Raw genomic sequence first — 24,931 nt, 5'->3', positions numbered from 1 at the left:
CAAGCTACTAGAGAGGAAACCACTCGACAAACACACCCTTCCTGCCTGATATTCGGCCTGTCGAACCTTCACGCAGCACACACAGATACACTCCAGTCTGTGAGTATAAGGGAGTATGTTCATGGGTCACAATGCTTCTGGATCAAAACATCATTTAGAGAAGAAGATGATTAATGAAAAACACAATTTTAAAAACAAACCGCATCACTGCAACAAACTCCATTTGTAAACTTCTTAGATGTAACCCATGGGGGAGAGAAAAGGGAACAGCACCAATGGTTGATTTGTTGGTGATGCCTTCCTGTTTTCACACAGGACATCTCAAGCTCTCACTTCTGGCCTGTTTTCAGTTTAGATGACTGCATACGGAGGTAAAGTGTTGTGTGATACTCTTAAAGGTCCAGTGTGGAGGATTTAGTGGCATCTAAGAACCCACTGTTGCCTTATGGTAACGTAAAAATGCCTTTTTTTGTTTAATGTGTATGTTCTGAGCTACTGTAGAAACATGGCAGTATAACATATTAAACTCCATGAAGAGGAATATGAAGAGCTCATTATAAGATAGTGGTAAACAAATCACTTTTAGGTTTCAGGCTATTTTACTCTAATTAATAATGTATTCCATTTCTGCCAATAGATCACCCAATTCATATATACACATTGGAATTTGTACAGTGTTAGGAGCTGCTGCAGTTTGAAAACAAAACAATGGAGTGTGCAGAGGTGGAGGAAGTACTCAGATATGTTACTTATTAAGCAAAAGTAGAAATACTTCATTGTAAAAACACTGTTAATAGTAAAAGTCCTGCATTTTAAATCTGACTCACTTACTTTACTGTCATCCAACTATACTTAAAGTACCAAAAAGAAAAGTACTTATTGTGCGTAATGTCCTTTTTGAAAAGTATATATAATAAATGACTGGATTATTATTGATGCGTTAATGTGTTCATCACAGATGGTAAAGGTTGAGCTAATTTAATTACTTTATATACTGCTACAATTGTATTTAATAGATTATGAATTTGTTTATTTATATTTAATATAGCTTATCATCTGAATATGTAAAGTAACTAGTAAATGATATTGTTAAATAAATGTAAGCCGTATAATATTTGCTTCTGAAATGTAGTGGAGTAGAAGTATAAAGTAGCATTAAAGGGAATACTTAAGTAAAGTTCAAGTACCATAATATCATAGTTAAGTACTTACTTCAGTACATTACACCATTTGATGTATGGATGTAAACATTTTAATAAAATCTCAAGGTCTGCCTGTATTGAAGTGAGGCTATTGTTAACAACCATTTCTTTATTACAGGAGATAATTCAAACCACACCATGGTGCAAATGAATGAAATACCGTTGACTGAATCGTTGTTGAAACTGAAATGAACCAGCTCATGGTGGAAGGTGTTGAGTTTTCTGTTACAGACCCACAGGAAAATACTTCTGCGATAAGAAGTGAGAACATGAGAGAGTCAGACAGGAGTCTTCTACTTTCATGACAAATGGTGATTATCCCGATGATAGGAAACGTATGAGGGTCCAGAAAGACTACTTAAAAGTCATCATATTACCTCCCAGTTGTGGCGTGTCACTTGTGTAATTCTTGTTTCTGAGCACACTCTGGACGTGTGGTGAAAACATGTGGGCACACTTGTGAACTCGGTTCTCTAGGATTTGTCTGTTTCAGGACATATTAAGGCCTGGTGCAGTGTAAACATTAGCATTCTATTTTTAAGGGCTGAGGTGGTGAGAGTGCCCGTTGGGGTGTAAAGTCCCATGGTCTACTCACAGCCTGCAGTAAAGAAAATCCTGTAAACAATTCAAAAGACAACAGCCAAAGGAACTGACATTACAACACATGAATCAATAAATACAAGAATAATGAAGATTATTGTTTATATTTTTAGTTTTTGCTTTCTCTTCAGTTTTCTTAACAGTAGTCTCTGTCAACAGCAAATGTAAGTCCTATCTTCCTCCTAATATCTTTCTAACGTATATTATGTGTATTTTAATATTTGAGCTGTGTAACTATACAATTCACTCGTTCATTCATTAATGTATTCGTTCAAAATAGTTGCAATTTGCAAAAAAACGGCTTGATTTTTACTAAAGAAGTAAGCTGAAGAACCTTTGTCCTCTTGAAATGTCATCGTGAACATGACTAGAATTTTCTTTTGCTGCAAGGGTATATTCATAACATGCACCAGAGTATTACTGCCCTCTTGTGTAAACAGGATATATTGAATATATGAAACTAGTATTGCCTGTGTAAATAGGACTGTTATATGGAATTTTTAAATGGCTTTGCATTTCTTCTTAATATATGAAATGATAGATAAAAAGCGAGTACGTATGATAATCTGGTATTTAGAGCTGTTGCATGTAGTTTGTACAGTTAGCAACAAAAGAGCTATGGAATTGTTTTTGTGCTAACCTCCACATTGACATTAATTCGAGACATGAGATCATCAGCCCAACACGAAAGATGACTGACTGACAGACAGGCAGTTCAAACGATCAAGGATGGAGAGGCTGACATTGACAGACAGACAGTCCGGCAGAGAGACGTTCAGGGTCACAACGCAGAATGTCAGGATATTAGAGGTAATGCTCTGTAATAGCAGATACGCAGTGTCTTTGAAAGTGACAAATAGGCAGACATACCGAGGCAGCCAAGCGCTTAGCATTGGCAGCACATACTGTATTCAATCAATCATTTATTAAAGTGGTAACCGAGAGATCACAGCAGAACACTTTGTCCAGTGCTGTGATGTTGTCTCCTTTTATTTCCTGTTGGCGAGGGCTGATCTCCTGTAGGCGGAGGGGCTTTATTTCTGTCTGTTAATCCACAATTATGAGTCATGGATGGTGATGTTCTTTCGATTAAAAAAGAAAAAGAAAAACTGCTTGTTTTTGCTCTTAGTACTAGAGGATTTCTCTGGCAGTGAGACATTAAGTCAACTAAAGTTAAAGTGTCAAAACCTCAGTGTTTGCAAAAATGACAAATTTAAGTTATTTTTCATGCCATACATTGTCAGGGAAATATGACTAGGCTGTTAGTGTCGCTGAGGGTGTTGGACTGCTATATTGTTATAATAATGGGAGCCTTTTCCTGTAATTATGCCCCGTTTTATTTTGTGGACGACCCGTGCAAATGTGCGAAAGCAGCACAAAGCAGCTAGAAATGCAAAGCGCTTTAAGTAAACCCTGCGAATGTTTCATCAAGTTGGCAATGTTTTCTAAATGCTACATGTGTTGACAACTTGATGAGGATGTTTCTTTATTTGCATTAGTTTTGGGACATTTGTTTCTTTATTTTCTTTGCTTTGGAGGTGCAGAACGTTTCTCCTTATGTAATGTTTTGGGCTGTTGCAGCGTGTTTGCACAGGTCGGACAACGTATCTGCACGCAGTAATGATATGGAGCCTGGAAAAGTAAAATTACTTATTTTCTTTTGAATCTCCTGACATGCAAAATGGCCGTAGTATTTGCACATTGCCACTTAACTTCTGCTGCTAGACTTGTAAGTGAGTAAAGATAATAATTAAGGTAAGATTAGACACACAGATGTTGCAATATTCACCTCTGACTACATGGTGAGACAAAGACATATTTATGCTAATTATTCCTTTGCTTTAATCCATGCACACGTGAAGATTGGAAAGTTTTAGAAGTGATCAGATTTAGAAGTGGAATACGCAATGCTAAATGAAAAATAAGTACACATTTACTCTGACGTTAACTTTATGCAGCGTCTAAAACTGGGTGCTAACATATATAATTGAGTTTTGTTAAGATGAATATAACATTAGATGGAAACATGTAGTGTAATTGGACAGTCGTGCATAATCAGACATCCAGTCATCTTAATTCTAAGAGTGGCACCAATGTAGACTTTATTCTCAGGCCTTATTACCATACACAGTAATTATAGTACCATAGATAAAACCAAGAAATAAATAGTGTGTAATACTACGGTAGCACATTAAAAAGGACTCACATTAACATGATACAGGTATAGTTTACACCGTTACTGAATGAGTATATTAAAATGTCAGATGTTATACTCCATACACATGCATGACAGTTGGTCCGCATGTCCTCTTAGTTTTCAAAGTATAACATCAGGTCACATTGATTTGGCATATAACTACTATATTCCACTCATCAAGTATAGGTGAAGTGTTAATCCACGATGAGCTGGTTCTATAAACTCATACAGCAGATGGCAATTCATAACAACTACTGTTTCACTTGTTAACAAGATGTCTTAAAGTATTTGCCACATTTTAGAATAGTTTTGGCCTTATTTAAGCAGACATACAATCTCAAGGAAATGTTCAGCACTGTTAGCCATGATCGCACAAAATTAAATAATGTTCCCCCTATCCTGTAAGTAAAACAGTCCAGCAGCTAAACTGTAAAAGTGAACACTTCCACATTGATACAGAAACATGTTTCAGACACATTCATTTTTCTTATTGTTTGTCCAGTCGAAAAACTGCCTCCTTATGTTGAGCAGTAGTAGAAATGTCAACAGTTCTCTCTGTGTGTGTGAATAGTATTCAGCTTGGAAGGAACACGACCCCCTGGACTCCAAAACCTTTTAAACGATGCAACAAACAGAGTCAGTTGCCAGAGAAAGTCCTGCACCTGCCAGTGGACTGTGAGTGTTATGGTGGCACGGTTTGCTGCTAGCCGTCTAGAGGTTTTCCCAGGTACACCATGGTGACCTCAGTGTTGCCGTACACTGCAGAGACAGCGGGGAACAGGCAGGCTTTGGGCAGTCCACGAAACGCTATTCCAAGAAACTCAAAACCCCTCTCGAAGGCTAGCGTCTTGTCATCCATGTCTAAAATCACTCGTATTCTCTCTCCAATCTGCGGACAAATACACATTACAGGGTTACAAAAATACACAAATGATTCCACTCTATTCATAGACCTACAATCTGAAGAGGGTACAAAAATTAAAAGTCTTACCTGATATTTTGGTGCATTGTTACACTGGGGGAAGTTTCCGTTGACCTCCCCATTGTGAAGCAGGTTGTTGTCCACCAGGTTCCAGCCCCAGCTCTGGTCATCGCTGCCCAGCAGGGCCAAGTAGCCCTGGCACTGCATGGACGCACGCTTGGTGGCCAGGCCGATCACTGCCACGGTGCCAAGAGGGCCTTCCCACCAGATCTCCCAGGCGTGCCGCCCTTCCGTAAAGCCAATTTTACCTCGTGCACCATCCGTGCTCTGGGCGATAGGGTTGCGGTGCAGGGTGAAGCCGTTCTTCTTCACGTAAACATTGCGGGAGCAGTCGTGGGAGCTCAGAGCATACTGGTAGGCCTTGAGCTGTAGTGGACAGACATTAAGGTAGGAGAGAGTCTGATGTTAATGGCATTACAGTGGTGCAAACATATTAAAATATAAACACACAAGCATACTTCAGAACATCATATTTTAGAATGTGCTACAGTTAAAAAGGAAAGTCCAAAAATATCCTGTACCTAGATGCTTGCATCAACAAAGTACTTTAGCTTTAGTACGTAATGTGTTGCATTAGTGTTGGTTTTGGAGCTCAAAGCTTCTGTAAAATGAATTTGATACATACAAGTACATGATTATGGCAACTATCACATTGCCCACACCATTCTTGGGCCAGGACTCTCTTGAAAAAGAGATTTTTAATCTCAATGAGACCTATCCTGGTTAAATAAAGGTAAAATAAAAAAAATGTAAATCACTATTTGAGATAAATTGATCAATATCTTCAGATTAAAGCCTCAATCTAATATTTGTTTTGGATTTTTCATTATCAAGTGTAGGAGGTGATTTAAAGCAGCTTCATTGGTCACAAAATCAAATCCATATGTTTCTATTGACATATTGAATCATTTAATATATCAACATGTTATTCTAACATACTCTAAAATAGGGTTTCACTATATGTTTGGTCTTCCATAGAGTACATAGACTTACGCAATATAATAGTAAACAATAACAGTGACCTCACTATTGGGCCCTGAAATAAAAAAGGTTTCCATGACCTAATGAGAGCGAATGACAACAAAACACAAAGGATTAAGACATTTAAATCCCTACATTTGACCTTAAATAGAAATATGCACGTTGGATTTCGGTTTTCAGCAAACATACACTTTAATTGTAAGTGAACCACTTTATCAGCAACGCTACGTGAAGGTGTTTGCAAAACAAAGGTAGCATCAGATAGGCAGATGTGATCATCAACCAAGGTTTTCCCAGCCCGAGAGAACAACGGCATATATTGAACCTACTTTCCCCCTGTAGGTCGGCAGGTTGCACAGGATGTCAGATCGCATAGATTCATCGCTTAAAGACCGGTTGCAGAGGCTGCGCCACACCTCGCTGTTTTCATCCGCCAGGATATTGTTCCAATGCCAGCACACCAAAGTGCAACGCATTAAGTCGGAGAGCTCCAAATACGAGAAGACATGCTCCAGGACCCGAGCTGGTAATCTCCCGGCCACCCCTGCGCCTCCTCCGGCTGCAGCAGCGTAGGGAGTGCCGGCGGAGCTGCAACTGGCTGCCGCTGCTGCGCCCTGACAGGAGGAGCCTCCTCCTCCACCGGCCGCTCCAGACATTGTGCCCCTGCTCTTTAACTACTAAACCAGTCGACCGAATAGTTTCACCTGACAACGTAAAATGGTTCCTAATATAACTTAAATAGCACCATTTTACCTATAAAATCGCACTCAGGTCGCAATGAAACTACAACCGTACTCTCCCAGTTCAATGGCTGAATGGAAACGATGCGTCAAGGTCCTTGAAGAGCAAAAATAAATAATTCGAATGCTTTTAAAGAAACATGACATTTAAGAGATATGAGTGCTGTTTACCTAAAGTGTTAAGGATATCGTCAGATCAGGTATTTAGGAGTTATCAGATAAAGTGAATAATTTCACAAAATAAAATATATTGTATGTGTCTTCAAGGACCATTGAGTAGACACAACAATAAGCTCGCGGAGAATTGCAACAATGTTGCAGTTATGTTTATTGTACATTATATTATTGCGAGAACAACGTATTGCGACTGTGTCGAACGCAACAACTGCGTAAAGGTACCATACTAAATATGAACCGCATTGCTTTGCAAATTGTATCTGTGGCCGGTTACGTCATTTTATTTTTGATAATTAACCCTGTTAGAGATTGTGCTTGCATTGAGGAACATTTGGGGAAAAAACACATTATTGCATAGAGACGAAAACAAATACACATTGCAATAAGAACACAATTGAACTGATAAAGCAAATGTGTTTTATATTCAAGAGATTTTCACATACCACGTGACACTACACGGAAGTGACGCGTATGCTCAAAAGAGTTCAGTAAAGCATCTGGGAGCAAAACACCAGCTAGCGTAAAATTTCACATTTTACACCAGAAGACCGAAGGAAGAAACCACCATACGTTCAGAGCAGTTAACTGTAAGTTGTTGTTGTTTTTTAGCTGGATAAGAATATGTGTTTTCTGTAGTGTTGGGGCAGGAATTACTGCAGAGCACAGCTATCGGGCTGCCTGCCTCCTGTGCTATGCGGCCTGTTGACAAGCTGCCCCATCTGGCTGCAGTCCGGGGACAGTCCGATGTTTTTCTGCGGTCAGACAGGTGATTACCAGGTCAGGCTATACACCATGACCAACCTGCAATGGTTAATATGCGTAGCTAACGGCGCGTCGTGCCGCTAATAAGGCGTGTGAGCCGAGCTAGCTAATGATAACAAAGCCCCGCTACGTTCACCTTTCGAAATTCTTCTACTTAAAGGTTGCCATCTTTATTTTTGCAGGCAATGCATCTAACATCACATGAAAAAACACAAACACGTCTTTATTAGCAATGCCTACTGGAAGGAACATCGTTCTTATAACCAATCAGCATTTTGTAAAAAATAAGAAAAATACATATCAATTTAGTATTGCGTCACACTCGCTCATTGGTTTTGGTGGTAGGAAAGAACACCACGATCTTTATAGCTGACATTTTCCTGGTCAGAGTTTTGCATGTCTTTTCAATTTGGAGATAGGATAATTGAGATTGTTGTACACTATGAGGTTATATTTATCCTTGCGGTTTCCATAAAAAAAACCTCTGACTTTAAAATAGATTCGAGTTTGTAGTAACCTCGCATTGACTGTGCAAACATTGTTCTCTGTATAAATGGTTGTGTCATGGTTTTAGTTTGACCTTCATATTAAATTAAATGAAGTATTAACGTAGTGCGTTCTTCACTGATGGAATTGTCCTTGGATCAGCAGACTTGCAAAGTGATGTAATGTTATTGGGATCACCACTAGAGGGCAACACTGAGTGCTTTTATTTTTTTAACTAATGAGCATCATGTGAAGTCAGGGCTTCCTCTGGTAATGGACGTTTTAAAACTTCTGCTACGCAAATTTGACATTTTAATGAATAAATGTATGGGATCGTGTTTTACTACATGTAACAAAATGTGTATTATAGGAGGTATATTTAAGATGTTCTTTTTAGGCCGTTGTACAACATTACAGATAAATAACAGTGACAGTTAAGTGGAAGAAAACAATAATGCCAAGCTTTTTATGTGCTGGAAATGCTTTGAGACATAATAGATAAAGACATATTTTGTGTCACTATGACCTGTGAAGGTCATATCACATTATCAATGCACCAGCAGTCCTCACTGTTCTCTTCACCAGATACTATCATATCCATACACACATTATCATTTATTTAACCATTGCAGTCCCTAAAATGTCATGACTTGTCTGTGCTAAGTGTTGGCATATGGACGAGCCACTTGGCACCAGCAGCATCAGGGGAATGTCAACATTTCAGCATGCCTTTGCTTGATCTGCTTAACCTACAGATTAAACTGTGATGCTTTTTGAGCAGCTTTACTTGACTCATGAATATGTGCTATATTTACCCAGATGATCTTTCCATTTATTTTTGTCTATCTCTGAAAATCATGTTCTATGCTTCTTTTATTGCAGCATCTGTGCCCATTATGAATCCGGTTTACAACCCTGCAGCAGCAGGGGTCCCATTTACCAATACTAAGGGTATGGCATACCCAGGTAATTTCATTTGCTGTGTGTAATTTTTTTTTAAACAAACCTCTTCACTTCACAAAAATATCCAGGAATCAAGAATATTTTCAATGATTGACTTTCTGATCTCTTTTTGGTTATGGTAGCTGGATTCCCTGTTGGCTATGCAACAGCAGCTCCTCCATACAATCCCAATATCTATGCAGGAGGAAACCCAGCCTTCCCCAGCGGTAAGAACATGTTATTACTGCGTGTATGACATAAGCTAATGGAGATTTGACAAGTCAGTGCTAGAGCAAGAATTTGATCGTGGTGTATGTAGGTCACACCCACTTACTGTAAGTGACACTAAATTGAATTATCATCAGTAACTTAAATGTCTTCCTCCCACCTAGGCTATGCTCCAGGCACTCCTTTCAAAATGTCCTGCTCTCCCAACAATGGGACTGTCCCACCTTACTCCTCCTCACCCAACCCATACCAAGCTGCTATGTACCCGGTCAGGAGCACCTACCCCCAACAGAACCCCTATGCACAGGTCAGTGTGAGTTTACATTTAGCTCTCGGTTATGGTGATATTGCTGCTTCAATGTATTTTCTGTCTGGTTTAAATGTTTGAATGTAACATGTTTTTTGTCTTCCAGCTAATACCTTCACAACAACAAGGCGCTTATTACACACAGCCCCTGTATGCTGCCCCGCCTCATGTTATCCATCACACTACAGTGGTCCAGCCGAATGGGATGCATGCAGCCATGTATACCCCCCAAATGCATCCTCAACGCCACAACAGCGTCGCCATGGGGATGGTAGCCGGCACCACCATGGCCATGTCAGCTGGTGAGCATCGATTAAAGGGTTGGTTGGTGTAAACATTTTCCAAACACTTGACTGGACCAGCAAACTGAGTTTTACACTTGATCAGCATTATGTCAACATTTAGATCATAACGTTTGAAAAAAAAAAAAAAACCTACAGCTGGTTTGCATAAAATAAACCGTTTTTAGCTCGTACACCGGAAAGGATTGTTTTAAAATTCAAATAAAAACTCTATTCCGTTTCAAACGTATAATTTAGCAGTAACAATATGTTGTAAAGATGCTACATTTGAAGTTATACCTCCTTGTGGTTAAATCATAAATGCCAAGTTTTACACCAATATTTACACCTTCAGTACATTTGGTCCCATTCTTCATTGTGGAAATGTATATTTTATTATTGTATAAGACCCGTTTTCATTCTGCGGTCACTTTGCTTCTCAGGAACCTTGTTGACGACTCAATCACCGGCGTCTGTTAACCCTCACCAAGTCACGATGCCCACATATCGGCCCCCGGGCACACCTAGCTACAGCTATGTGCCCCCACAATGGTGAAGAGAGAGAAGCGTGAGTACATGCCATTAATATTTAACATGTTACCTTTCTGGCTTTACATTCTGCTCTCTGAATCCTTTCCTGAAAACACACATATAAAGTATTTCTGCATTTTGTTCTCTTCGCAGGTTAGGACAGTAGATATGCATTCACACTCTACGCCAGTGTTTTTTGCAATTGGTTTAGACCTGCTCTGCCAGTGTCTGCAACCAGTTACTCTTCTTCCAGCATAATGTGAATCTAAACCCAAATACATAGAAAGAGGCCCATTTGGATAGTCGGGGGTGCAGAATAGGCCCATCCCCATGACCCCTCTCAATGGAATAAGGCTGCATTCCATGTCAAACCCCAGCGCCAGCACCTCTTCAACCTGCTGCATATCTCACATCCAACAGCAATGCCTCCATGCAAACTTTTTTGTGGACTGTCATGCAGGGTTTTTTAGCTTAAAAAAATCTTAAGTGGTAAAAAGGGAGTTTGGAATAGTTTTTGTGTTTCTTTCAATTTGGGGGATATATATGATGTTGAATGCATGTGTATACTATACATAGATATATGAAGTAATGCTAGCGCAATCTACCTGCTGTGACAGATGCAAAATCAACAAAAGGCACATCCAAAGGAACTAAAAAAAAAGTAATAATCTGCAATGCTGAATCACCAGTGACCATTTATTACATGTGAAAGAATGAAAGACAAGAAACGTGTATTCATGCAAAAACATACCTGCACAAAGAAGTGCAGACCAAACTGTACTATTTTCACTGCTATGTGTTTTGGTAAGTACGGCTAGGTTTTTATTATTTCTCTGTCATGCAGTTCAAGCATTTTGTCTTACCATTTTTGTATTTTAGGAAAAGATAGGACTTTTTAAGTGTCGCAATGGCCATCAGTCAAAAACTCAACCATTCTGAGTATTTTATTTTTCCTGCTATATCCAGGAGTATCAACTTTCCAAAAGTGTCAAGCAGCTTTTCTTCCTTTTTTTTTGGGGTGATACTTTTACAATTATTCACTTATTTTAGCCAGAAACACTCTTTTTGTGAGGAACAAGTAGAGGAAGTTGTTAGAAATCATTTGCACCCATCTAAGAGTTTAAGAGAATGGATGAGTAGGAATAGTGGTGTGTGTGTGTGCGTGGGTGTGTGTGTATGTGTGTATGTGTGTGTGTGTGTGTGTGTGTGTGTGTGTGTGTGTGTGCGTGGATGTGTGTGGATTAAAATAGAAACCATTAAAAATGGTGCCATATATTGCAACGCGCCTAGAATATTCGACCTACATCTCACAATACTCAATTTGTTCTTAGGTAGGTCTAAAGCACTACATAAAATCACTGCTAACTGTGGACATGTAAGAAAAAAAAATTATCTTGTTAAACTTCATTCGTGATTAGCACTACTGAAGGCACTAATTCAAAACGGTAAAGATATCTGACCTTTTACATTGCTCGCTGTTTTACCTCAAGGTTTCAGGCTAACCACCAATATCACTGTTTCAGACATGCTTTTATATGTTGCCTCAGTCACCTCGGTTAAATAATCTGTTTTGTAAATGTTATTTTTGTGATTTTGGTTCTTGTTTTGTATTATAAAGAAAGACCAAAAATAAAACAAATATAAGAATAATCTTTGTTTCCTTTTGTGTCATTCACTTCTTGGTCCTAAAAAGTACCTTGCTGGCAGATATACTGTATAGTGATAAGAGTTACCCAAAAAAGGTTGTGAATAAAAAGAAATGTTTACACGGTAGTAATAACACAATCCTTTTCTTCAAACTAGGCTACAGGTGACATATGATATTAGCTGTTAACAGAACACAGCAAATGTTGCTTATACAGCTAGGGCAGCCAATTAGAATGAGGGTGGAGTAATGCTTCTCGACAACAACAGACAAACGCCCTCAATGCTCTACTGTACATTAAAACAGCTATTAAAGAATAAGATACAGATACTGTTAACATTCACTTACATATACAACCAAAAATAAAATATATGTTTATTACGTGGTCCAATTGTTTGAGCCAGCGCTGGTTTGAGCTATCGATAGTAGTATTAGTAGGTGGATTAAACCGATTTGAACGGCAGGGGGCGCCAAATATTCCAGATCAGTAGAAGAAGAAAAATAAAGGAGAATAAGACTTCCCAGCATGCAATGCGGCGCGCGGGGATTTGTTTTGATGTTACTAACATGGGAGTACTGCCTCAAAGTCCCCTATAAACAGATACGTGTTCATTGGACTCATGTATGTAAGTTTTGTTCATTTAAATGTGGCAGTGTTTCGTGTTGTGTGGTATGTTTAACTTCAAGGCTAGTAATGGGTTTTCTGTTGTAAAATATATTAATAGCGAGTGACAAGTATACATGTGGATTTAAGCTAACCTTTTAGCTGACGTTACCACCTATGCTTTGTAACCAACTATTTGTAATGCTCCATGTATTGTCACTCAAGGAAACAAGATGCTATCGAGTATACTGTAGTAAAGTTACTTAGTATATAACACAGAGACCAACATGTTTGCACATTGAAACATAAATGAATATAGAACACTAGATAAAGATATGTATTTTCAGGTAGTAGGGTGTGTTTTAGCAGTGAATGGAGGATGAGCAGCTCAGGACAGAGCAGCGGGACATCAGCTGACCCCTTTGAAGACTTATGGAGGCAGCTCAGAGAGTGCCAACAGAATGCATTACAAGGTAACTATTCAGCCATTATGTTCTAGACATAAAGTGTTGCCTATATCATCCCTGTAGGTAACTTTAAAGACAGATACTAAAGTTACATCTTTCAAAGTGTATTTGTTCTTGTGTCACACTCTTCAACATTGCATTTTTTACTGTTTTTAGAACTTGAGGCAAAAGTGACCAAGTTGAAAAAGGAGCGCTATTTGTGAGTATAACAACTAATTAACTAATAATGATGATGACAATAACATCAGTAGTTTTGAACCTGGCTTTAAACCATCATGTGAGACTGGTTGCTTTAAATGTAGTCCTGTCTTCAGAAGCTAACTGTCATTGCTTTTGTTTTTCTTCAGAGATGCTCAGAGACTTGAGGTGTTTCACAGTCGCACCCAGCAGCTAAAGGAGCAAAACAAAACCCTCCAGGATGCCATCATCCTCCTGGAGGAAAGGTAACTTCCCCCACAACAGGTAACCGTTATTCAAAACTGTTTGAAACAAAGACCAGCAACTTAAAAAAAACAAAACGATTTACAGGCTCCGTGAAGGAGGGTGTGATCGTTGTGCCATCTTAAAGGAGGACATGAAAAATAACCAGGATCAGAATGTACGACTCATCGCCAAACTCAGTGAGTTAAATAATGATTCCTATTATTCCAGTCAGATAGAAAAACCTACTGTTTTAAAGTAGGGATCTGTGTCTTCAGGAGGTCTGGAATGTATTTCGATTGTACCAGTGTACCACAGCATATTGCTACTTGCCTGGCAAAGAGCATACTATTTTGAATAGTGAGGTAGCATCTGTGTAACACCTTGGTGTTCTGCTTTTCACCAGAGAATGAAAGAAACAGCCTCGAGGATGAAAACAGAAAACAACATGCTGAACTGCAAAAATTAAAGATTTCTTGGTAAGCTCATTATTATGTCAACATGTTCTCTTTGACATAGTCAGTGTTAAAATAAATGAAATGTTCTTTTATCAGCTACCCAAGATAACTATACATACTGTAGGTAATTTGATCATACTGGTTCCACTTCTGCTTTGATTGAGTCAGGTGGACTGAGTTTTGAAGCAGATGAAGCATTTACAATAAAGTTTCAGTTCCCAGTTAAACATTGCAGCTGTTGTTTTTTTAACAGCTCAGCGCCGGAGCAAGTTAACTCCCCAGAACAAGAAGAAGGCGTCATCCCAGACTCACCTATTATGGCAAGCTCGCTGCCTGTAGCAAACAAGCTGAAGAAACGAAAGAATATCGACAGAATGAAGCATGTCCGCTATGCAGAGATGCCTCTACCAAAGGCTAACAACTCTCTCTTTAGCGGTCAGTCTGCCTTTGAAGTTACTTCCAACATTTCTAATGCCCCTTTAATCTAAATCTCCTGTCTGAAGGCCCCACATCTTCTAATGTGTTTTCTTTTTTAAAGCACTGGATAAGGAGCATGTTGATGCTGTGACGAATCCTGGAAGAGCACAAGTTCTTGTACCCAACACATGTGAACTGGACACAACAGAAATATCAAGTATGGCTTTATCCAATTAAAAAAAATATATATATATCATACAGAAGGACTACTTTTGGTTTTCTAAGAGAACAAGAATTGAAACCCTATTTATTTCCTCCCATTAGAAAATATCTGTTACTTGAAGTCGTAGATTAGCACCTGGCAACATTGTCTACGCAAACACACCCATCACATCAGCGTAATTCACCCGACGGGCTGCACAGAGAGAGGCGTTGCTGTTCATTTGATTGCAAAGTCTCAATTCGGTCCTCTTTACACAGAGAAAGTATAATATAAACCACCTCTTGCATAGTTATCTGTTTGAAATGAGGCATCATATATTTGCAGAGATGGTACACATGATAATACTTTTGCTTTTTATGTTCTTGTCTGGTAGCATTTCTTTAATTTTAAGTTTAAAAATAACAATTTAGGTTGCAAAGTTGAAGATCTATTCTAAGATTTGTAAAGGTGTTGTTGGGTCTCTGTCTTTTTTTCAGATGATGTGAATGTAAATCTGGAAGACGCTATAGCAGAAACCTGCGGCCTTGAACTCATTCACAAGCCTCACATGGTAGGTAGGCTTCATACTGGTGAAGAATAGTCTGTGTCAAAGAGACTTCCCAGAATACGCCCTTTGTAAGGGAATCATTCTATTTGATTCAAAACCAATACAGCTTATGAATAACATCCCATTTCTTTCCTTTTTCTCAGAAAAACAAGACGACTGAAGGCCAGCAAAGCAGCTCAAAATGTCCCCGGACGTATGCCGTTCATTTAAAGTAAGACAACAGATATTACAGCAAATTGGCCAACTATCACATCAAAATCATAACTTGTTAGTTCTGACTTTTGCAACTTTGGCTTGTAAAAAAAGACACTGCAGCAAATGGCAATGAATGCTGCCAACCTGTCAATTATCACATAACACATTATTATAACACAAACATATTTGTTTCCCTGCCTTTAAGACCTTACCGCTCCGCCCCTTCTTCCATGCTGCTCCACAGTCCAGACTCCACGTCAGAAAGTTCTCCGTCGCTTCTCCCATGTGTCAAAAGGTTTTCAGAGGAAGGCTCCGTTAACAAAGCAAAACGGAAAAAGGAGGAAAGGGTCCTGCAAGAGAAAGACCAACAAGGAAACCAGGAAGGGGCCGACAAACAAAATGGAGGCAAACTAACTTTGAGCAATCAAAGCTTTAAGCAGGGGCTGCGCGACAGCAAGGTTAGAGAGATGTCCAAAAGGCTTGTATGTGTGTGTTGGGAAAAGTAGGGTTAAACATTTCCTCCATGTGGTTTTTAAATGTCATGTGATTTTTTTCTTCAGTCAGGACAAAATGAGACTTTCAACCAAAAGCCAAGTGTTTCCTGTTTGAGTCCTGTTTTCAAGAAGCCAGATGTTAAAGCAAACAAGAACAGTGTTAGAAGGAATGGAACACCTCAGCAGGATCTGAAGGCCTCACACAACCGACCTGAAGGAAAAGATGGTGAGTTCTGTCCTGTTTCTAGCAGAGTGTTCAGTTTGCAATTCATCATTTTCTTTTTGTATAATTTCAGGTATTTCTTTATAATCACTTGTATTACATGTGAGCTCTCTGTTTCTGCTCTCACAGGGGAAAGGAAGATTAAAGTGGAGCCCATGTGGAGCATGGACCCTGCTCTCTCCCGGTCCATGTATGACAGTGAGTGGAGAGGAGATGAGGTACCTGTGACCACTTTCTGTTTGCTACAATATTCTGTGATCAGTACACTGTGTATGTCATGACTTTTCGTCCTCTTATAAACATTAAAAGAGGGAAAATGTTCAATAGGAAATCATTGTAACATTCAGATGGATACATTGGTTAAATGGTGTCTCTTACGCTTATCTGCATCTTATATTTTAGCCAAGGGAAGAGGAGGAAGAGTGTCCTGCAGATTTGGTTGATACTGACCGCACTTGGGTCAGTCACAGCCTTCTCCTGGGTCGGGGAGAAAATGCCCAGGACAGAAAAGACAGTGTGTCTGGTGAATACAAACCGTAGCTTTTATAATCATTGCTTACCGACCAATGTTTTTGATTGACAGCTTATCTACAGGATTTAATAATCAAATGGGCTGTAATGACAATTAGATAACATGTCTGTCTCTTTTTCCAGCACTAGGAGAGAAGGCAAATGACAGTTTGGACATGATGTTTGACACCACAGCTTGCGGGGAGTACAACTCTCACTTAGGCCGGAGCCAGCCCTGTGGTGGTGATGAGGAAGAGGATGATGAAGAAGGAGAAGAGGATGATGGTAGGATTTCATATTTTAAAAGCAGTTCAATATTGATTATCAGATCCTAAATGTGACTTGTGTTCATGTCCTTGTTTTACTCTCCAAGATCCTCATGAAAACACTATGAGCCAAATAAGCAGGCGTAAAGCACGGTAAGAAACTCTGTGCTAGACTTAGTCATCAATGTAGGAGAATTCATTTATTATTTCCAACAATCTTTATTTTATATTTTTAAGAGGTCCAGCGTTTGCACACATGGCTGTGGTCCGCAAGAAAGACGAGAGAAGAAAACTGAAGGGCACTACCTGCAAGGAATGTGACGTTGTAAGTGTTTTGATCACCAAGCTGAGTAACAATGTTTTATCACTGCTCCTTTGTTAAAGATGTTTATGTCCAACAGTATTACGCCCATCTCCCAGAGGATGAAAAGGAAAAAAAGTTATCAGCATGCTCGAGGCACAGGTTTCTGTACATTCCTCCTTGTACTCCTGAAAACTTCTGGGAAGTCGGATTCCCATCAACTCAAACCTGCATTGATCGAGGTAATTTCACTCTTTACCTTTTTAGTCAAACTCTCCATTCAACAGAAAGTGTTAAGGATAGCAGGACATGTAACACTTTCCCTGCAGGGGTCATACGTTTTTTCACAATGTCTTCATTGGTCCATGATTATGCATAAAGATACCTATCTAAGACAAATCATTTCCTCATAGGTTATATAAAGGAAGACAAGAATCCCCAGGCTCGTACTCGGAGAAGACAACCCTACAATGCTTTATTCTCCCCCCTAAAGCAAAACCAGGAAGAAAGATAAACAACAAAAGTATGTTTGCCTACCTAAAATAACTCTTTAAATTGTTCAATTTTCAGAAAAGGCTCATTACTGTATACAAATTGAGCTAAGTGTGCAATGGATCTGTTTTATACAGTGATCTTATTAAGAAAGTTGACACCTTGTCATCTTTTCTTTTTCTATTTAAATTCTTTGTCGTAAGTGTTTTCTATATGTCTTCACTGTTTGAGTGGCTTATGTGTATCGGAGGTTAAGATGGTGACTGAGTATGTTTTGGGTACGTTTGGATAAATAAAAATGATTATATCTGGAGTGAGGTCAAATGTGCAAAGTTATTCCAAGTAATCCATTTTGATTCATCAAATGCTGCCGTTCCAATTTGTGTTAATAGGAATGTTTTAGAGAGGAAGTAAGAGCACGGAGAAGGCACAATATATATTTAAAGATATTTGATTTGGTGAGCAGATTGTCAGTGCATAGAGAAGTTACAAAAATACGTTTTATTTTGATAGAAAACAATGTCTTTGGGCGTAGCTGGAATGTTCTTATTTATCACAACTGAGAGTCTCTCTGGGAATACACCAGCAGGGCCTCTCCAACATGACTGGTGACCACACTGTGAACAAAACAACTAATTAGAGGAATGATTATAACCCAACACATTTCAGTATTTAAAGTAGGCAGGAGACGTGCTTACCAAATAAGAGATGGAGTGTTAATGTCCATGTTGAAAACAAAAGGGGACAGGAACATGGCGGTGATCTGGAGGGAAAGAGTTTCTTCTTAAGCAATTCAAAAAATGCGATTCACAGTGTTCTGATTGTGTTCATTATGATGCTGCTTCTGTGAAGTTCACATGCTTCTAATTTAACCGTGAAATAAACATAAAACTAAGTCAAATGTATTTTATAATCACCTTAGACAGAAATATCCAGACCTCAAAGTGCTCAAGGGTCAGCCTACTCTTTAGTTTCACTGTGGCCAGCAACAACAAAAACCCCAGCAGTGCACTGTGAAATAAAATGATTCATTATTCTGAAAACATCAATAAAATAAAAGTGTTCCTTAAACTACAAATAAAAAAAATGCCTTCTAGAAAAATGAAATGAAACTTATCAAGTCTAAAAATAACATTTTTCTGCAAAAGATTACCTTGACTTTCCAACATAGATCTACTTATAATAATGGCTCTGTAGGCATCACATGTTATAAATAGTTAACTTGTTGTGCACTTGATATCCCACAAGGTTACATTGACCGTCCGGGCTCTGTGTCAAAGGACAACTGGCACTGAAAGCATGTTCTGTTTCGACACTGTATGATGTATACTTGCTGCTCTACAAAGAAAAAGAAGATAATTTGGTGTGTTTACAAAAAAAAGTGTTGATGGACAGAAAGTTCTCACCTTGCACAGCAGCCACAGTGAAATGTGTAGGACTGAAGTGAGGGAAACTCCATGGCACCCATGAGGTCACCTATAGAGTGAATAAGTATTACACTAATAATGTTTGACTGCTAGGAAAAAAATATATACAATAGGTTTTTGCAACTTCTATCTTGCTCGGGGTCATACATACCTGATGGGTGAGCAGCGATGGCCAGAAGCAGTACACTGTTTTAAAAAGGGGAAAGGTTGAGTTTACATTTGAAATTAAACTGACTTAGTACCCAAACAAAATATGTATTCTTACCTAAACAAGTAGTTAATGCACTGTTGTTCGAGGTCACTGCAATGAAAACATCACAAAAAGATTTGTCAGTGACTTTAAAGTTAGTGATCATTTATGTCAGTCAGAAGAGTGGTTTAACAACTTCAGGATGAGAACTGCATTGGAGTTAAAAAAGAAACACAATTTCAAATGTATATGTTTGCTGTTACATATTGTTGTGCTTCCGCTTACCTCAAATTACTGGATTTGTAGTGAACTTGAAACACTCTGTATCCACCTGAAAGATTACATTATTTTATTACACTCTACTGATTTTTAAAGTTTTTTCAATTATTGGTGGTGTCCCTCAAGGCTCAAACCTCGGGCTGCTGCTCTTTTCTTGAGCTCTTACACTTATCAGTAAAGCATCTCTGTATATTAGACTTACCCACACAGAGCAGATGACCAACAGCCCACAGGTAACCACTGATGTCAAACTGGAAAGTTAGCAAGTAAACACAAGTCATTTCTTATAGCAAAGGACCCTTGTATTCTTAATTAAAAACAGACAATATGATATCATATACAGTGACGCAAAAAAGTATTTAGTCAGCCACCAATTGTGCAAGTTCTCCCACTTAAAAAGATGAGAGGCCTGTAATTTTCATCCTAGGTATACCTCAACTATGAGAGACAGAATGGAGGGAAAGAATCCAGAAAATCACTGTCTGATTTTTAAAGAATTTATTTGCAAATTATGGTGGAAAATAAGTATTTGGTCAATAACAAAAGTTCATCTCAATACTTTGTTATTTACCCTTTGTTGGCAATGACAGAGGTCAAACGTTTTCTGTAAGTCTTCACAAGGTTTTCACACACTGTTGCTGGTATTTTGGCCCATTCCTCCATGCAGATCTCCTCTAGAGCAGTGATGTTTTGGGGCTTTTGCTGGGCAACACGGACTTTCAACTCCCTCCAAAGATTTTCTATGGGGTTGAGATCTGGAGACTGGCTAGGCCACTCCAGGACCTTGAAATGCTTCTTACGAAGCCACTCCTTCATTGCCCGGGCGGTGTGTTTGGGATCATTGTCATGCTGAAAGACCCAGCCACGTTTCATCTTCAATGCCCTTGCTGATGGAAGGAGGTTGTCACTCAAAATCTCACGATACATGGCCCCATTCGTTCTTTCCTTTACACGGATCAGTCGTCCTGGTCCCTTTGCAGAAAAACAGCCCCAAAGCATGATGTTTCCACCCCCATGTTTCACAGTAGGTATGGTGTTCTTTGGATGCAACTCAGCATTCTTTCTCCTCCAAACACGTCTAGTTGAGTTTTTACCAAAAGTTCTATTTTGGTTTCATCTGACCATATGATATTCTCCCAATCCTCTTCTGGATCATCTAAATGCTCTCTAGCATCTCTCTGTCTATACCTGTGTACTCTCATGTTCCGATTAACCCAGCGTCCCCAAATGTCTTTCTTTTTGGTGTCTATATACGCCAGGATCCGGAGTCATGGATGATCCTGCGCTCCTCTGTCCTGGATCGCGAGCCCTGGATCTTGAGTCGTGGCTGTGGTCCTGGATCATAAGTCCTGGATGGATATCCTCGTGGATTCATCTTCCTATTATACACACATGCATTTCCAAACATTTGGACTACCTATGTTGTAAATGTATTATCTTTTCAATTTACACACGGCATCTATTGCACGTCTGTCCGTCCTGGGAGAGGGATCCCTCCTCTGTTGCTCTCCCTGAGGTTTCTCCCATGTTCCCCTTTAAACTGTGGGTTTTCTCTGGAAGTTTTTCCTTGTACGATGTGAGAGTCTAAGGACAGAGGGTGTCCTATTGTCATACTGATACTCTGTACAAACTGTGAAGACCACTGAGACAAATGTAACATTTGTGATATTGGGCTATATAAATAAACATTGATTGATTGATTGATTGATAGCAAACTTCAGACGGGCCTGGACATGTACTGGCTTAAGCAGGGGGACACGTCTGGCACTGCAGGATTTGAGTCCCTGGCGGCGTAGTGTGTTACTGATGGTAGCCTTTGTTACTTTGGTCCCAGCTCTCTGCAGGTCATTGACTAGGTCCCCCCGTGTGGCAGGGTTTCCGCTAGGATTTTTTCTCGCCGGTCAAATGTCCGGGCAGACACATTTGATAATTACCGGTAATATTTCAATAATAATAATAAGAGTTGTGTAGCAGAGTTTCCGTTAGCAGGTAATTACCGGACTATGAGCAGATATGCTTCAGTTTAAAACTCAGTTCACGGGGCTCATTTTTATATTGCTTCAGTTTATAATCGTAACAGATCAAAAAATTCAGATTCATTTTTCAATAAATGATTCCACAAACAACATAATTATTATATTCAAACAAACTACTTGTAGTAGATAACGTACATTATTCAAAAGTTTACATTAACTTTGAATAATAACACGGGAGAAACGGATGCTCTCTTTTCCCCTCTCCCTCCCTCTCTCTGACAGCCCGTCAGTTTCTCCTGCAGCTCCTGCAGCTCGCTAAACAGAGGCGGGGCTTCAGGTGATTATGCAGAGCTGCGTGTCTCGGTCAGACTCAGCAGCTGATCTGATCTCTCTCGCGTGTCCGGTTATACTTCACTCGCGTTTATGTCCATATCGATCAGATCCAGCCGATAATGACCGGCGGCCGATCTATCGGAGCCTCCCTAATTATTACCAGACATTTTGACCGGCAGGTTTTGAATTGACCGGTTTTTAATAAATTTTACCAGCTAAAAACCGGTAATTACCGGCTAACGGAAACCCTGCCGTGTGGTTCTGGGAGTTTTGCTCACCGTTCTTGTGATCATTTTGACCCCACGGGGTGAGATCTTGCGTGGAGGCCCAGATCGAGGGAGATTATCAGTGGTCTTGTATGTCTTCCATTTTCTAATAATTGCTCCCACAGTTGATTTCTTCACACCAAGCTGCTTACCTATTGCAGATTCAGTCTTCCCAGCCTGGTGCAGGTCTACAATTTTGTTTCTGGTGTCCTTTGACAGCTCTTTGGTCTTGGCCATAGTGGAGTTTGGAGTGTGACTGTTTGAGGTTGTGGACAGGTGTCTTTTATACTGATAACGAGTTCAAAGAGGTGCCATTAATACAGTTAACGAGTGGAGGACAGAGGAGGCTCTTAAAGAAGAAGTTACAGGTCTGTGAGAGCCAGAAATCTTGTTTGTTTGTAGGTGACCAAATACTTATTTTACCGAGGAATTTACCAATTAATTCATTATAAATCCTACAATGTGATTTCCTGGATTCTTTCCCCCCATTCTGTCTCTCATAGTTGAAGTGTACCTAGTATGAAAATTACAGGCCTCTCTCATCTTTTTAAGTGGGAGAACTTGCACAATTGGTGGCTGACTAAATACTTTTTTGCCCCACTGTATAATATGATCATTAGGATTTATTACCTGAGGGTCGTACATCGGGAGGTTGATGGCTGACAGCAGCATGAAACATATGCTACAAAAAGAAAGAAGCATATTTAGAAATATAAAAGGTAATATTTAATCTTTTGGATTTATGAGTTTAATGTTAGTTATTTTTGCACAAACCTGAACAATTTCAGCCATTGTGTCTTCTGTTGATAGAAAATAGGTCTTTAATCGCTTTTTCAATTTTGTCCCTGTTGCAACAAAGCATATTGAATCATTCTAGCTTTTACAATATAGTGTGTGGCCAGGATCGTAAAGCAGTGGTGGGTCTGCCTCCTTTGTGCTCCATTTTCCTCCAATCAATAGGATGGGGGGGGTACAAAGGGAGGGAGTCCACAGCACATAATGATATATATATTCACATACGCCACTCACCTCTCTATGGACAACCTTCAGGATTATGTAACTGACGACATGGGAGGAATTCTGAAGAGTGAAGAAAAAAGGAATGTCCTGGGTATAGAGAAGACAAGGATTTCAGATATACTGCATCTCAACTGTACTGTATATGGTAAAGCAAATATTAACTAGGATATTTAGAATGAAGGTAGTTAAAAATGTACTTTATCTAAGTTTGTATATGACGTACAATGCGTGATAAAGCCCTGGAACCAGCATAAATGTTTCCCACAAACAGGAGGGAGCCTGGAAGACAGGAAAGAGCCGCTGATCTGTAACACAACATAACAACATGTTAAGCTCCTCTTAATACATGTGGTTATTGGCAGCCGCGGAAAACAAATCATATGGCATACAATATTCATTAATAAAAATACCTGGTAATGCGGCTCATTTCCACCCATCCAAACTTCCCAGAGAGTAGAAGCAGAAGAGCCCCGACAAATGTCTGCCATCTGAAAACGTGCATTTGTATAAGTTTATAAGGTTTTCAGGGTGTGACATTTGTATTTATAGAATGCAAACAAGCAATTTTAAAAGAGATGCAGATCAAGCTTTTTTGTAATTACACATTTTTAAGATTTGTGATCTGTATATCTATTTGTCTGACTCTAAATTGACTAAAATTGGATTGAATTTAACACCAACATTTGACATTTTAGTCCATTCCAAGTGTTGAATATACAGTATTTTTTAAATGTCATTAGGTGCCTGCAGATCCTGTAATGACCATGAAAGGATAAAACACAAAGAGGTTCCACATGAAAGTATTTACCTTCAGCTACTACTCACCCTTGAAATAAGGTCGGATATGTGAATTTTAACACTGACAGGACGAACTGAAAAAAAGAGTGATATAGTTCAGGTCATTGGCTTATTCTAACAGAAACCAATGAGTTATCATCCTGAAACTAGGAGATGCTCCAACACTGTCCCCAAACCTCCAATGTAGTGGTTCCACAATAATACTATACATAGTATATGGTATAACTTAAATGTAAATATATTATCAATGGTTGCATTCACACTTCGATTCGGTATGTTCTACATCCAAAAGGTGTAATTTTTACAACTTCCTGCAAATGTTTTCTACCAAACTAAGAGTTGAGGATTTGTTATGTTGTTAGTTAATGTAAGTTAGTGGCTTTTAATCAGTGACGTTCATGCATGATTAGTGACAGCACTTTCGAGAAGGGTCTTACATGATAAGGGTTACATTGCCATTTTCATAGGATTAACTCACGTTATCTACATTGGGTAGTAACGTTATATGCACACTAATTGCCTGGTCAATTGCTTCACTTGCATAATACGAAATAAAAGTATCTATTGTACCTGTAAGTAATGGTTAAAAGTCATATCGATTTTTGTATTTGAACTATGAGCCGAAATAAGATACTTGGAGTTAACGCCATCGTCTTACACTCACCTTGTTCGTGAAATATGATACAACGAAAACGATACTAAAAGCGAGCCCAGTAATGTGTTTCCTCCACTGCATGTTGACCTGCACACACACTGCAGCAGGGACATGATTCTCAACAAAAACTAATAATACTACATTTAAAACAGGTAGCCCTTTTCAAACTAAAAATGTCAAGCCTGCAAACTTCCCTCACTGCCCCTGTTGACACGTCAAGACGTTTTGAGACAAAGATCGTCTATATTTGAGCAGACCATTCACTGGTAAAATGAACGTCACGCATCTTAATCTAATGCTGGAGTCATT

General features: G+C 39.1%; 4 protein-coding genes across 19 annotated transcripts; 2 read left to right on the top strand and 2 right to left on the bottom strand.

Moving 5' to 3' along the window:
- Positions 1-3,874: 3,874 nt before the first annotated feature.
- On the bottom strand, positions 3,875-6,764 carry fbxo45 (F-box protein 45). The gene is made up of 3 exons (XM_034212022.1): positions 6,292-6,764; positions 4,991-5,347; positions 3,875-4,888 (listed from the first exon to the last, which is right to left on the bottom strand). The coding sequence occupies exons 1-3, from the start codon at positions 6,616-6,618 to the stop codon at positions 4,703-4,705; spliced, it is 870 nt and encodes a 289-aa protein (XP_034067913.1). The 5' UTR covers positions 6,619-6,764; the 3' UTR covers positions 3,875-4,702.
- Positions 6,765-7,306: 542 nt separating this feature from the next.
- fam168b (family with sequence similarity 168 member B) lies at positions 7,307-12,066 on the top strand. 7 transcript variants are annotated; one of them, XM_034212019.1, is made up of 7 exons: positions 7,307-7,466; positions 9,010-9,093; positions 9,213-9,296; positions 9,462-9,604; positions 9,711-9,924; positions 10,329-10,453; positions 10,570-12,066. In XM_034212019.1, the coding sequence occupies exons 2-6, from the start codon at positions 9,024-9,026 to the stop codon at positions 10,439-10,441; spliced, it is 624 nt and encodes a 207-aa protein (XP_034067910.1). In that variant the 5' UTR covers positions 7,307-7,466; positions 9,010-9,023; the 3' UTR covers positions 10,442-10,453; positions 10,570-12,066. The 7 variants fall into 7 exon arrangements, with proteins under 7 accessions (XP_034067910.1, XP_034067911.1, XP_034067909.1 ...); XM_034212020.1 differs by having other exon boundaries at positions 7,316-7,466; positions 9,010-9,078; XM_034212018.1 differs by having other exon boundaries at positions 7,316-7,466; positions 9,010-9,108.
- A 518-nt stretch (positions 12,067-12,584) lies between these two features.
- On the top strand, positions 12,585-17,992 carry rbbp8 (retinoblastoma binding protein 8). 8 transcript variants are annotated; one of them, XM_034212077.1, is made up of 19 exons: positions 12,585-12,687; positions 13,013-13,138; positions 13,289-13,331; positions 13,480-13,575; positions 13,661-13,752; positions 13,959-14,031; positions 14,264-14,445; positions 14,549-14,644; positions 15,127-15,200; positions 15,341-15,408; positions 15,637-15,850; positions 15,953-16,112; positions 16,239-16,327; positions 16,512-16,632; positions 16,764-16,904; positions 16,993-17,038; positions 17,123-17,210; positions 17,287-17,428; positions 17,600-17,992. In XM_034212077.1, the coding sequence occupies exons 1-19, from the start codon at positions 12,588-12,590 to the stop codon at positions 17,698-17,700; spliced, it is 2,052 nt and encodes a 683-aa protein (XP_034067968.1). In that variant the 5' UTR covers positions 12,585-12,587; the 3' UTR covers positions 17,701-17,992. The 8 variants fall into 8 exon arrangements, with proteins under 8 accessions (XP_034067968.1, XP_034067967.1, XP_034067966.1 ...); XM_034212076.1 differs by having other exon boundaries at positions 15,598-15,850; XM_034212075.1 differs by having other exon boundaries at positions 15,568-15,850.
- A 166-nt stretch (positions 17,993-18,158) lies between these two features.
- LOC117543659 (transmembrane protein 241) lies at positions 18,159-24,840 on the bottom strand. Of its 3 annotated transcripts, none has more exons than XM_034212084.1 (15): positions 24,632-24,840; positions 23,995-24,041; positions 23,580-23,657; positions 23,393-23,474; positions 23,179-23,256; positions 22,924-22,949; positions 22,780-22,831; positions 19,777-19,825; positions 19,581-19,626; positions 19,371-19,406; positions 19,257-19,291; positions 19,085-19,154; positions 18,596-18,689; positions 18,377-18,441; positions 18,159-18,295 (listed from the first exon to the last, which is right to left on the bottom strand). In XM_034212084.1, the coding sequence occupies exons 1-15, from the start codon at positions 24,701-24,703 to the stop codon at positions 18,232-18,234; spliced, it is 894 nt and encodes a 297-aa protein (XP_034067975.1). In that variant the 5' UTR covers positions 24,704-24,840; the 3' UTR covers positions 18,159-18,231. The 3 variants fall into 3 exon arrangements, with proteins under 3 accessions (XP_034067975.1, XP_034067976.1, XP_034067977.1); XM_034212085.1 differs by having other exon boundaries at positions 22,924-22,946; XM_034212086.1 differs by having other exon boundaries at positions 23,179-23,229.
- Between the last annotated feature and the right edge of the window lie 91 nt (positions 24,841-24,931).

The sequence above is a fragment of the Gymnodraco acuticeps genome, unplaced genomic scaffold (genome assembly GCF_902827175.1).
Source record: "Gymnodraco acuticeps unplaced genomic scaffold, fGymAcu1.1, whole genome shotgun sequence".
NCBI lineage: Eukaryota > Metazoa > Chordata > Actinopteri > Perciformes > Bathydraconidae > Gymnodraco > Gymnodraco acuticeps.
Note: the sequence above shows the minus strand (reverse complement) of the source record. Positions and strands in the feature narration are given on the sequence as shown.